The sequence below is a fragment of the Tachysurus vachellii genome, chromosome 14 (genome assembly GCF_030014155.1).
Source record: "Tachysurus vachellii isolate PV-2020 chromosome 14, HZAU_Pvac_v1, whole genome shotgun sequence".
NCBI lineage: Eukaryota > Metazoa > Chordata > Actinopteri > Siluriformes > Bagridae > Tachysurus > Tachysurus vachellii.
In genome coordinates this window covers 24407318-24421155 of record NC_083473.1, presented here as the reverse complement: position 1 = coordinate 24421155, position 13838 = coordinate 24407318, and the positions used below count along the sequence as shown (strand labels likewise).

General features: G+C 37.9%; 1 protein-coding gene and 1 long non-coding RNA gene across 2 annotated transcripts in view; one reads left to right on the top strand and one right to left on the bottom strand.

The window, feature by feature from the left end:
• The first annotated feature begins 701 nt into the window (after positions 1–701).
• alkbh3 (alkB homolog 3, alpha-ketoglutarate dependent dioxygenase) lies at positions 702–6804 on the top strand. Its single transcript, XM_060886722.1, has 9 exons — positions 702–995; positions 2216–2286; positions 2374–2408; positions 2488–2535; positions 3207–3313; positions 3783–3871; positions 4492–4701; positions 4832–4930; positions 6411–6804. Exons 1-9 carry the CDS (start codon positions 938–940, stop codon positions 6504–6506), a joined length of 813 nt encoding a protein of 270 aa, XP_060742705.1. The 5' UTR covers positions 702–937; the 3' UTR covers positions 6507–6804.
• A 5981-nt stretch (positions 6805–12785) lies between these two features.
• LOC132856869 (uncharacterized) overlaps positions 12786–13838 on the bottom strand; it is a 1088-nt gene continuing 35 nt past the window's right edge. Inside the window, exons 2-3 of the long non-coding RNA XR_009649459.1 lie at positions 13082–13143; positions 12786–12863 (exon numbers count right to left, since the gene is read on the bottom strand). This is a non-coding gene — a long non-coding RNA (uncharacterized LOC132856869). The remainder of the gene's footprint in view (positions 12864–13081; positions 13144–13838) is intronic.

Here is a 13838-nt window from a genome sequence, read left to right as displayed (position 1 = left end):
ATATAGAATGGGATGAAATAGTAAAGGTGCAATGCAAAAATTCCTTGTTATAAAGATGTGCATGCGTTTTAGTTCTGTGGTGGCAAAAACCCCGACACTGGAACACAGCCTGTGGCCAGATGAGTAATCCTTCACCATATTGTCATTGTGGCTTGTGTCCACTCTCAACCTTAGAGGTAAGAATCACTGCAATTCAATACAAAGTCATCATCATCCTTACAGGATTGCTCACTTCCAAGTGTAAACCCAATATCAGATCTCAACCCAAATAAACCCTGTGGGAGATTTTGAGGGAACCTGTAGCACTTTTTCACCACCATAAACACTGCAGGTGTTTTATACCTGACTCACTTCCTATCAGGCCACATAATACACGTGTCGCAGTGTAAATTAGTGTATTGTAGGTGTTAGGTGTCTACTGTACATATATAAAATAACGGGTTATATTTTATTATGTACATTTAACTCTCTGATTCTAGAAATTCTGTAGTTTTCTTCTATGTTAAATAGGAACCAATGTTCGGTATGAAGGAAGCCGAGCCTTTATTCCAGACGCACCGAGTCTCCCGAAAGCGACGACAGTAACTTTATTTACTAAAAGTTTACAGCTGTGTAAAATTAAATACAGATGTTTGTGATCGGAGACAAAAACCTGATTCTGTTCCTTGTTTGTAAGGTGTGAGTTATAGCACAGGATCGTCACCGATAATGAAACGTTACTGTTACTTTATTCAGTAATTTTCTGTCAGCTGGAAATCGATCAGGAGCCAAATTCAGTTTTTCTCTTGATTCTGATTGTTAAATTGATTCACAGCGAGGAATCATTTGTGTTCTAGTGTTCACATTGTGTTGATGTGGTGTGTTTTCTGTGTGCTTTCTGTGTCATTGGACCAGCAGGTGGCAGACTGACTCTATATTAATACTAAAGGTGAATTTGATGGCTGATAAACGACAGAGAGTTCAGGGCTCTTGGGCCAAAGCAACATGTTCATCAGGTAAGTAGTGCCTTCTGACCTGAACACAACTTCTACCCTCATGGGGCACTTTATAGGAACAATATACAAACACTGTCTCAGTTCTTCATGGCAGAGATTCTACAATATGTTGGAAACATGTCTTTGATATTGTGGTTCATGTGACTGCATCACACGTGCTGTCTGTTGTATTCAGATCTGGTGACTGGGAAGGTCTTTAAATATTGGACTCGTTGTCACGTCCATGAAACCACTTTGAGACACATTTTGCTTTTGGGACATGGTGCCTTGTGGTAAATTGTGGCCATGAAGGGATGCACTTAGTCAACACCACTCATCCAGCTACAGCATTCAGGTGATAAATGAGTGGTGTTTATGGGCTCAAAGTGTGTAGACCAGACTGGTGACACAAGGCAGGTCGGCTCCACGGACTCGTGCTGTCGGTGACAATCTCTGACCCTGCCATCTTTGTGCCTTTGTAGAAAACATGATTCATCAGACCAGGTCATGTTTTTCCAGTCTTCAGCTGTCCAGGTTCACTGAGCCTGTGCACACGGCAGCTTTCTGTTCTTGAATAACAGAAGTGGAATCTGATGTGACCTTCTGCTGTTGTAGTCCATTTGCCATCGTTCAATGTATTGTGCATTCTAAGATGCTTTACTGCTCACCACAACTGCAGTGTGGTTATCTGAGATATTGTGGCCTTTCTGTCGGTGTAAACCAGGCTGAATTTTCTCTGTTCATCTCTCAATAATCAACAAGCTCTCTAAATGTTTTTACTTTACTGCACCATTTTGAGTAATTTCTAGAGACTTGTGTGTCTATTTCCAGGGGATCAGCAATTATAGAAATATCCAAATCAATTGCCCTGCTGAAACCAAGAACCATGCCACAGTCAGTCTGTCACTGTCATCACATTTTCCCCATTCTGATGATTGATGCACTTGAAGCTGCTGATCTCTATCTGCACGATTGGATGCAATGCACTGCTGACGCATGAATGGCTGATTTACATGAATAAGTAGGTGGACAGGTGTTCTGAATAAAGTCCTAACGAGTGTAGCTATTAGAGTTAGACCAAGCAGACCATCACAACCGTTTCAGTGTAACACCATTACATGCCAAGTCTTCTTCCATTTTGCAATTTGGATCCAGGAACACAGTGTACAGCTTCAAATGAGTTGAACTTGTGGAGTCGAATTGAATAGTCATGAAATACTATTGTTCAAATGTTTCACTAGCACATGTCAAGAAAAAGTCTGGGTCATGGAAGGCTGGACCAGTAACATATGAGTTCAATCAACCAGCTGAGGTAAGTGTCAAGTCATGCATATAGACTGAGCTCACACCATAAACCTGTTTCTGTGTTCCTTTGGTAATCTCTGTACATTTACTCCAGCCAATCAGAGTGATCCCTGTGGAGAAGGTGATCGAGTAAGTGCTCTTTACTTTCTTATTGTCATGAAAGTACGAAATTGGAGAAACACAAAGTGTATTTTTATCTTTTTGGCAGAGATGGTGGTGTTTATGTGATCAGCGAGGGTCCCACCGGAGAATCCAGGTAGCAGCGATCGATGTTTTTTGAGACGAAGGCTGTTCGTGTGTTTTGTTTCTGTGTGAAATTCAGACGTAATACTGTTTTTTACTTTCTACACTGCACAATATTTAACTTTCTACACTGAACTCACTTTTGGATAAACATTTTAATTCAAGTAGCTGAAGAAACAAACTTCCTTTCATATTAAATGATCAGATTGTGTTTCTATCATAAACATCTTATATGACATTATTATTGCATTCTGATGAAAATCAAGTGTTCAATACAATATAGACAGATTGTTGTTGACCTTAGAAGGTGGAATAATATGAAAATCCTGGAAGAACAAGATCCACACTGAAAAATAGTGTGTGTTTGTAATGACCATCTCAATCTGGCCTGAAATGAACAGGACAACCCACATATGCAAGCCAGAATATATGGTGGAGCTTGAGATGGTGGATGGAGGAGTGGTGCAGTGTCCTTTCTGGTGTCTCCACAGTTGTTAGACGTTACAGAACAGGGCCCAGTGTTATTCTCTGCAGGGAGGCTTCAACTAGCACGATATGATCAGTGTTTCTAAATCATCGGCTCTGCTACAAACTGGATGCTTACGCTTGAATAATGCTTCTGATGCCTTTTCCCCCTTCATTTATTCTTTTTTTAAGCCAACATTGTACTATGTTCGTTCTTAGACTGCGGCTTTTTCCTGGGTTTTTGCCACTGGAGCAGGCTGACTGGATGTTCTCTAAACTTCTGGCTGAGCTTCCATGGTCACTGAAGACCAATTATGGCATGATGGGTGAGTGATAACAGCTGAAGAGAAAACTTTCAGTAACATGTTTAATAAAATTCAGCAGCATGGTAAATTAAGTCAATAAATCTCTGATTTAGTTGAATTAGTTTGTAATTGAGTGTTTTTGTGCACACTGGTGACTCACTTTTTCCAGTCCTTCTTCCTCTCTAAATTGGCAGACCTGCTACTGTCTCCAGCACAGATGTTGATCCTTTCCAGACTTAGCAGTTTATTATACAGACAAATATTTCAAGGGAATAAATATTTCCTTTGGACAAAATCATGGTTCACTGAGGTTCCTGTTAGTGAAGCACTTTAATGTTGTGATATCAGTGTTGGATTTATTCCCTAATTTGGAACAAGACAAAATAGTATTTTAGTCTCCAATGGATTTTGTGGAAATCCCAAAAAAGGAAAATGAAGTAAAAGTTCTCATGCATTTTCAGTTAACAGTGTAAAATGTGTCCTGACTCAGGTGAAGCCTACGAAGAGCCGAGGCTGACCTGCTGGTTTGGTGAACTTCCTTACACATATTCTCGCTCCATGATGCAAGCCAACCCTCAGGTTTCAACCATTTTCACTCGTCACTTTTAATACTTTAATTCTGAATTCAGTAAAATTGTAAACTACAAAACTGCATTATTGCTTCTTCATGCATACTGAATGGGAAAAGATTTTTTTAGGTTTTGTATAGTGGGTCAGAATATTAAAGGGAATAGTAAAGTGTGTGTGTATATATAAATTATCTAATTGAGTGTGTGATCCTAAAGATTTGGTACTGGAGCAGATCTAGGCGTACATTAAAGGCTCACTTTCTCCTTCATTTCTGCTCTTTTATCACATTATGCTGTTTGTCGTTGGCATAGAGCTCACGTGTAAACAGGCGTCCGGCTCTTGCAGCAATGATTTTAAATAAGCACTAGTAAAAATCAATTAAATACATGATGTCCTTCACACACAGGACACGGGTCTTTTTTCCTATGGATAAAGTTACATAATGATTAAAAATATTAAGGTGCACGTTACTTAAATAAATGACATACTCAATATTATAATGGTGTGATTGGGTTGTAGGCAAATAATTTAAATAGATGGTAATTTAAATAACTGAATTAGAACATTCCTAATAAAACAACTCTTCAGGTACACATACCTGGCCAAGTTATTTTACTTCTGTCCCACAGTGGCACCCCATCCTCCTGAACCTGCGTCAGACTATAGAGCAGGAGACCTCACATACCTTTAACTCGGTGCTGTGTAACCTGTACCGTGATGGGAAGGACAGTATTGCTTGGCACAGTGATGACGAGCTGTCATTAGGCCCTCAGCCCATCATAGCCTCTCTCAGTCTCGGGGACATGAGAGTCTTTAGCCTCCGGAAGAAGCTTCCTCCAGTAAGTGACCAGTTTTGTTATACTGATCTTGTTAGTGTTGTTAAAGATGATGGTCTCATGGATGGTTTAGGCATCTCAGTGTTTTAAACAGGTTTTTGACTTGTATACAAATCAAAAGTGTTTGTTTTAGGGAGAAAACAGAGACTACACATATGCAGAGAAGGTGAAGATACCACTGAGCCATGGAACACTCTTAATAATGGAGGGATGTACTCAAGATGATTGGCAGGTATAGAGTTACACTATATGGCCAAAAGTTTGTGGACATCTGAACATCACATCCATGTGTGCTTGTTAAATGTCCAATGCCAAATTTGGTCCCACCTTTCTACTATGAAGGACTAAAGTCTGGATCGTGTCTTTGTTGATTTGTGATCATTCAATGAATTCAGTCAGTGATGTTGGGGAGGAGGAGGAGGAGCCAGGGGGTTGGGAGGAGTTCCAGTTCAACCAACACGGTCCTTAGTGCTGAACACTAAAGTTCTTCCATAGCAGCTTTGTCTTCATGGCTTTTGCACAGCAGTATCGTTATACTGGAATCGGTTTGGGGCCTTTAACTCCACTCAAGGGAAATCTTCATCCTTCACATAATATTCAGAAGTTTTTAAGAAGTAAAAGATTGATCTCTGATTTGTTTTTAATTTAACAGAAGAGAGAGTTTAGACATCCGTTCAGCTTTTACGTAGATTTTTGGGGGATGCCACCATTTTTAGCATTAAACTGCATTCTGTCCTAAGTAACTATATCGATTATTTAGATTTATAGAATACATTATATTATATAATAATATATAATATTATATCATAAATGTAGTAATTATTTTTAATACATTTAATTAAACTACACTTTGATATGTAGGTGTATACACACACAAATGAGTCAAAGTGCCTAAAACCCACAGCACACTGAAGGCCTTTGGAATTGACTGATATCTTGAATAGAGTGTTAAATAAGGAAGATCTGGACAATCTTGTTCATACTTCTGCTGAGTGCAGATTAAAGTATACATACATAATTCTCCCTTTTCTATGGTGAAAAACCTGCGAGACTAGAGATGGGACAGGCCTGTTCATTATATTATTATTATTATTATTATTATTAGTGTCATGCCAGCTAAATACTAAAAGCCTTGGAAGGATTTTCTCCCCCTGGTGCAGTTTCACTTTGGATTCTGGCACAAACACCAGCTAGAGCTATTTTTCAGAGAGCACAAATAAGGGAAAAGGTCAATGACATTTTATAGCAACACCTAAAGACTGTCTCTGAGGCTCTTGGGCTCCTAATTCGAACTTGGAAAGTGTCTAAAAGCACACTTCAGTCAGACACAATTTACATTCTAGAGCCATAATAAGGTTTACTAATCTAACACGGACAAAGGATGGGATGAAAAATATAATAAATATTTATAAATGCGTAGAGACGTAGTGTTGAGGGAGCTTTGGTGCTGAAACAAGTTCCCCAGAGACAGAAGTCTGCTGGTCTACAGGTCACTTACTAGACATGCCTTGACTGTGACAATATGACTGTGTGTGTGTGTGTGTGTCCCAGAGAAAGTGTACAGCACGCAGTTTATTAAGCTCTAAGTCTCCCTAATTGCTCACTAAAACCCTATAAAGTCTATGGATTATGATATGACTAATATTCTCTTCAAGGTGCAGTAATGCTTCATTTGTCTGTGTTGTTCCTTTTATAATAATTTTGTTGGACAGCATCAGGTGGCGAAAGAGTACCATGACCGTGGCCCTAGGGTAAACTTGACCTTCCGTACAATCTTCCCTGAACCAGTACACGCTTCCAAGAGATGAGGGATAATAATAATGGAGAAGAGAGAGAAGAAGAAGAGCTTCAAGATGTAGAAAATATCTGAGGTGGAAGGGATGTGAATAATGTATTACATTAACATACAAAATGATTTTTTTGTCTCAAAACAAATGGAAGTGGAATTCAAAGTTTCATTCTCATTAACAAGCTTTATTTAATAGCAGATTTAAATACACATTTTTGTTAGTTTTACTCAAATTGTTGAAAATCTTCTGTGTTTGTTTTCTGTTGTGTTGTGTTGTGTTGAACGTTTACTTGAATAAAATGTGGTATATAACATCAGTGTTCATAGTGTTGTGTTTCATTTTGTTCCTTTAACATTTCCTGTTTCACGGTGATTCTGTATTCAGTGTCACTTGAATGCATTTATTAGGTTGAGCGTTGCTAGAGTTTTTCAAAGACTTGTTTATACTGGTGTTCTAAAAGGGTTCCCTGGTTTAAAGGTTTTAATGGTGCTCATAAAACCAGAGTTGACCTACAGTTCTTTAGTAGACGTGCTTTCATGCTGCACACCTTATAAAAGTCTGAACTTTTACATCATTATATTAAATCTGTTAAACTGCACATTTGGTACCTCGTGATTGGTCTTGATAAATCATGGCTGTATCTAAGTAGGAACTGAAAGCACTTCAGACCTCCATTAAAACATGACACTAGTTGATTGTATCTGATGCTGAACCCAGAGTTGACATTAATACAGTTTACCGTGTTGATTTGCATGAGATTCGGTCTCAGATGTGATGGTTTTGAAGCTTATTAAAGTTTTTAACAAACTGATTGTTTGGCTCAACAGCAGGGTTCCGTGGTGTGTAAAAAGTGCCTTTTATTCAAGTCTACTTTAGTGTTGTTTAATTTGTTTTTATCTGTATAGCTTTGGCAGGTTCTAACTTCTAGTTAAGATTTTAACCGACAACCCCATATCCAGTAGTGTTTAGACTTCCATAAATCCTAATCTCCTGCTTTTGCTCACTGTTATCTACATGCAGTGATTTGTTGCAGGACCTTAATTAAAGCTGCATGGTGAACCCTAATACTTCACACACACTGCCACAGGCCACTTGTGAGAGCCTATAAAACCTGACTTGTGTCCCAGAAACTCCATGTTTGCTGTCTCTGTTCTGGAATGTAAGACTTCATGTTGTTTATTGTAATTGGTCCACTTGGCCTTTTTCTGACGCAACTCTTGGTGTGTGTATGTGTGTGTGTGTCTGCGTGACTGAGCCTGAGAGAACATATTTGCTTGCCTAATGTTTCAGAAGCTACACTTGTTTGTATATAGATGTTTCAATGAAATAAAATGTCCTACTGGAATTCAGAGCTGTTCTTGCCATATCCGAAACAGGCTTTCAAGCATTATCAGTGAGCAAATACAGCTGTTTAAATGCGTCATGTCTTCATTTTCTTCATATATGTGTATCTCTAATTTTCACACTGACTTTACCTACTTTTAGACCTACTGTGTGTTACTTTTACTATGTCTCATCTGTGTAGTGTTGCACCTTGAGGTTTGTCAATGAGAATGCCTTTAAATTTGGCAAAAACATCTTCAGTCACTGCCATTTCCTAATAAGCGGCACAATCACTTCCATTCATTACAGCACATTATTGAGAAAAGGTTTGGAAATCTCTGGTAATTCTGGATTTCTGGATGTAGCACACCGAAAACGATTTGGTCTAAATAAAGGAAAAATATGAAATGTTCAGTAATCATTATCATCATCCCCATCTTTACATCGATGTATATAAGCTTGTCAAACTGGTGGTGGATCCATTGGGCCCCCAGTGTGAGAATCCACTCCAGATGGGACAAACAATCTGCCTAGTTATGAGTTCTGGGAAGATGCGTACAAAACTCCACACAGATAACTAGAGTCCAGGAATCCTACTTAAAAATATATATAACAAATACTACTAATAAAATCTTAACATATAGATGTTTGAACAACTGAATGTCAAAAGTATGTCAGTTATAAATGCGTTAGTGTGTTAGTTCTTGTGGCTGAACGGGTGAATGCTCCAAAACCTACTGGAAAGTCGGTTAATCAGATGTTCAACTTGATGTCCAAAAGGTGTCCACAGAACTTTAGTGTTTATATACAATTTGGTTCTTTTATTGCTCAATAATGTCTAAGGGGTTTTATGGAAGGTCATAATACTAGAATATGTAACAAAAAAAAGTTTATATAGGCTTTGTTTTTTATCTGAACAAACACCAGGCGGATTATTTTACAAATGGAAGGAATTCAGCACCTTTTCACTTCTCTCACCCAGCAGTGACCATCCTTGAAAGATCAGCACATAACACTAGAATCTTCAAACAAGTTCCCTAGAGCGAGAGATAATGAACTGCTAGATTCTGTTACAGTCGATCATGCCGTGTTTGTGTGCCTTCACTTTAGAAAAAAAGCTGAGAGTGAAAAATGATTGTTGGGGTTACAGAAAAGGAAACCACAGCCCAAAAGAAACATTAAAACACTTTGCTGTGCAACTAAAGTTTCCTAAAGATCACATTGATATTTCACAGCAATCTCGTAATAATTGAGAAATATAATAAGTAAATACATTTTGAACAAGATGCTTTGGAAAAATAACGTACTGCATGTCAATCCCTCGTTCTAAAATGGCTCTAAAATCAAATTGTGTTCAAGGCCAATGTTAAATCTGCAAAACACACCTGTGACTCTAAACACTGACTCTAAACACTGTGACTCTAAACACTGTGACTCTAAACACTGTGATTCTAAACACTGACTCAACACTGTGACTCTAAACACTGTGACTCTAAACAATGTGACTCTAAACACTGTGACTCTAAACACTGTGACTGTAAACAATGTGACTCTAAACACTGTGACTCTGAACACTGTGACTCTGAACACTGTGACTCTAAATACTGTGACTCTAAACACTGTGACTCTAAACACTGTGACTCTAAACAATATGACTCTAAACACTGTGACTCTAAACACTGTGACTCTGAACACTGTGACTCTAAACACTGTGACCGTAAACACTGTGACTCTAAACACTATGACTCTAAACACTGTGACTCTAAACACTATGACTCTAAACACTGTGACTCTGAACACTGTGACTCTAAACACTATGACTCTAAACACTGTGACTCTGAACACTGTGACTCTAAACACTGTGACTCTAAACAATGTGACTCTAAACACTGTGACTCTAAACACTATGACTCTAAACACTGTGACTCTGAACACTGTGACTCTAAACACTATGACTCTAAACACTGTGACTCTGAACACTGTGACTCTGAACACTGTGACTCTAAACACTGTGACTCTAAACAATGTGACTCTGAACACTGTGACTCTGAACACTGTGACTCTAAACACTGTGACTCTAAACAATGTGACTCTAAACACTATGACTCTAAACACTGTGACTCTAAACACTATGACTCTAAACACTGTGACTCTAAACAATGTGACTCTAAACACTGTGACTCTAAACACTGTGACTCTAAACACTATGACTCTAAACACTGTGACTCTGAACACTGTGACTCTAAACACTATGACTCTAAACACTGACTCTGAACACTGTGACTCTGAACACTGTGACTCTAAACACTGTGACTCTAAACAATGTGACTCTGAACACTGTGACTCTGAACACTGTGACTCTAAACACTGTGACTCTAAACACTGTGACTCTAAACACTATGACTCTAAACACTGTGACTCTAAACACTATGACTCTAAACACTGTGACTCTAAACACTATGACTCTAAACACTGTGACTCTAAACACTGTGACTCTATTACAACTATTGATTTCTTTTATTAAGATGTCAGATTTAAAACAAACCAACAAGCCCCCCTTTAAACCCCAGACATTGTTCTGTCTACAGCCTAATCATTGCCTGTTGTGTTGCTTAACTAACAAAGCTTACAGACTACATTGTATTCCATTGTGGAAGAGTTGTTTCTGTAAATACAAATAATAATAATCAATTAAATCATTTATTAAATACACATTTTCAGTGGCTTAGTGTTTACCATACTGACCAGGTTGCATGTTCTCCTTGTGCTTTAGGGGTTTCCTCTAGTTTCCAGAAGACTAACACAGAGTTGTTCAAGCATGAAGGTCAGTTGTATGAGCAGATCAGTAATGTTCAGTCTGTATTTGAAGAATGAGCTGAAATATTTCTAACTGGTTCAACAGACAGTTTATCAGCTAATAAAATATTTCTTTTAGTATTTTTGCCAATAAAGGAGGTTCCATACTGGTTCAACATTCTTTTTCCATTAATGGCCTTTGGCTATTTAAATTCTCTTTTCAATCCTCCACTTGTGTGTGGTTTTATTATGAATATCAAAATAAAGATCAGATCACATTTTCCTTGTGTTTAGAGCGATTCTGACTCAGGTCTTCATTTGCAGTTGTCCTGAACAGTTATGTTAGCTACATTAATGTACATACAGAGCTGTCACATTTCCTCCTAGTTTTTCTGGCTGATTCCAGTTTCAGTTCTTACAACAGACTCACACTCATTTCTGTTTCCATTCACCCCACAATCATTAGCCCATTAGTACCACACCGTCTGGAATGAAATCAGAACACACACCTCCAGCCAAACAGAAAGCTCTTTGTGATTGCAGCCAGATCAGTTTTTACTCTTCTCATCTTATATGAGTGTGTGTGTGTGTGTTCCACTCTGCATTCAGTCTACTGTTCGACGATCAAGTGTATTATCCAGATAAAGATTAAATCAGTCTGTATACAGATTTAATAAATCCAATGGAAAATGTTGTTAACGGGAAACCTGAGGCTTACAAAATAGATATATGTGGCTGCTTCCAGCACCAGCGTCAGCTTCGCCCTCATACACACAATACACAACACTACCAGGCTTCTCCTGTCTGTGAGGGAAATTCGCCTGCTGTTGAGTCTGCACACAAAATTCAAAACAGTTGACCTTGTGTTCTCCACAAATTGTAGGGTGGTTGGGACACAGTAATGATGTCCCCATATTTCTGAGAACACACTCTGTCAGGACCTGATTTACTTCTGCCTTAAAGGTTGAAAGAGATTTGTTGTTTCTGGTCTTTTTTGTGAATGGGAGTTTATATGAAGTGTGTGTTATTGATTGCAAGACTACTGTACAACATGATGCTTCTGATAATCTGAGATGCTGTGCATGTGTGAATGTGAGACATTAATGTCATCATTCTCACTGCTGTGTTCTCCACAGAGGATACACACTCTATATGTGTGTCATTTTGTTTACATGCTCCACTACAGTCATTTATTTGCAGGAAAAAGGTTTTTTTTTTTTTTTTTGTAAATATAAGGTACAGTATGTTTTTCTTCCATTTTCAGAGTCACAGAAGCATTTAACCGAATATCCGGCCTTTTTTGCCATAGACACCCATTATAAAATTTAGAGGTTTATAACTCGTAAGTTTTCGATCTATCTACACAAAACTCGGCTTCTTTAGGGTGATACTTTGGACAGATGTTTAAATTGGTGAACAACTTTCCAGAACATTGACATGTGACATATCAAAACACTCAGAACAATAAGGCGGAACTTCCTCACAGGTATTCGGATGATGTCACGTCCCCTCCCCTAAAATAAGAAATGACCACAAAATGGACGTTTGATATATCAAAACACGTAGCACAATGAGGGGAATTGCATCACAGGTATTCAGCTGACGTCACATGCTTGTATCCACTCGCTTCCAAAAGTACTGGCACCCTAGTGTACCGGCCTTTTGGAATACTTAGTCGCGACAAACTTTACAAATCTAGTTTAGTATTGTTGTTTATAACTGTCTTCACAAAGAGTATTTTTTTTCCAAACAAAAGATCAATAACTCCGATAACTCTTAAATTATACATGTAAACTTTTCTAGTACTCCAGAGCTCAGCAGGAGTGTTTGGTTGAAGGATTGGTTCGAGGCAGTTATATGACTTTGGCATAAACAATCTCAATCCTGCAACCTACTAATAATGTGTTAGTCGGTCCTGATGCACTACATCCTTTCTTTATCAAGACTGATAAATATTCATAAAAGTAGGAGTCAGATGTTTGCATGAACTTATTCATATATGAATTTTCCTTGTTTTTCCTATTTTCCACATGTTGGAATAATAATAACTATTACATTACTTGTGTGAAATAATACATACTGTAAATAACTGACCAAAACATTTTATTTTTTCAATGTAGCCTTGATGACAGCTTTTACACTCTCGGCATATTCTTTATCAGCTTCATGAAGAGACCAGTCGGGATGTTCTTCCAACCATCTAGTTGATGTTCTCACGCTTTGTAACCTCTGAGCATTTTTCAAGCTATAAATCTCCTGTGGGAACATTTGTTCTTAAAACTTATATTCTTAAGAAAACTAAAGCATCAATTTCACTATATATTTATTTGTTTTAGAAAAAAGAAATCAAGCACAAGCATCTTGAAAAGTCTTATTAAAAGTGTTAATGTTTATGTCAGCTGCAGCTTGTGTCCAAGACAATGACACTGATGCAATGTTACAGAAAGAGGTTTGGAACCAGAGTAGAACATTACCTGAGGCTCTTGTGTTCTAATATTTAGTTTGTCATTTGTCATGTTGATGTGTGACGCAAGAGCTGAGAAAGGGAAAGAACAGGAGATATTTTACACTTGAAATTATAGAAGCAGTGTGTAAACGTGCACTTTGTACATGAAAAAATGTTGTAGGTGCATCTTTTCCAGCTACAGCAACAAGCCATAAATCACTTTAACACATGATGAATACCTGCATGTCAAGTGACATGAAGTGACTAAAAATATAATATTTAGGTGAGTGACTGACACAATGCCACCCAAAAATAAATGTGTGTGTGTGTTTTCTCAGCACTCTTTGCTTTTTATGGCTCATCATTTGAGTCCAGTGTAAAAATGGCACTGTTATAATTGCCTTACTTCACTCATCTCCTGTTTAACTTTGTAGTACATCTTGTTATATATAGTAATGACAGATTTCAGTTCAGAGATCAGGTCAGCGGGTGATGATGACACTCATTAAGCGTCTGACATGCTAGAAGAGGATCTTGTGTATGAACGATACCATGCCAACCTCCCTGTTAAATTACAATCAGTGCTTAAATATGCCCAGGACATATTTGGCGTATGTATGTCAGTTCTACACTATCAGTAATTTGCCGTAAATTTTGGGGAAAAGAAAAGATAACAGAATGAAATTGACAAAAACACTTGTAGAGAATATTTTGTTAATTTCAAGCAATATCTATCATCATACTATCATCTCACTTTAGCGTATATGCGTAAGCACAGTTCGCAT

What these genes read in the sequence shown, in the direction of transcription:
- alkbh3 (XM_060886722.1), top strand. Translation starts at nt 938, where the DNA reads ATGGCTGATAAACGACAGAGAGTTCAGGGCTCTTGGGCCAAAGCAACA. An exon ending in GGTCCCACCGGAGAATCCAG is followed by an intron (nt 2,536 to 3,206) that starts GTAGCAGCGATC and finishes GTTCGTTCTTAG; the next exon opens with ACTGCGGCTTTTTCCTGGGT. An exon ending in TCCGGAAGAAGCTTCCTCCA is followed by an intron (nt 4,702 to 4,831) that starts GTAAGTGACCAG and finishes TGTTTGTTTTAG; the next exon opens with GGAGAAAACAGAGACTACAC.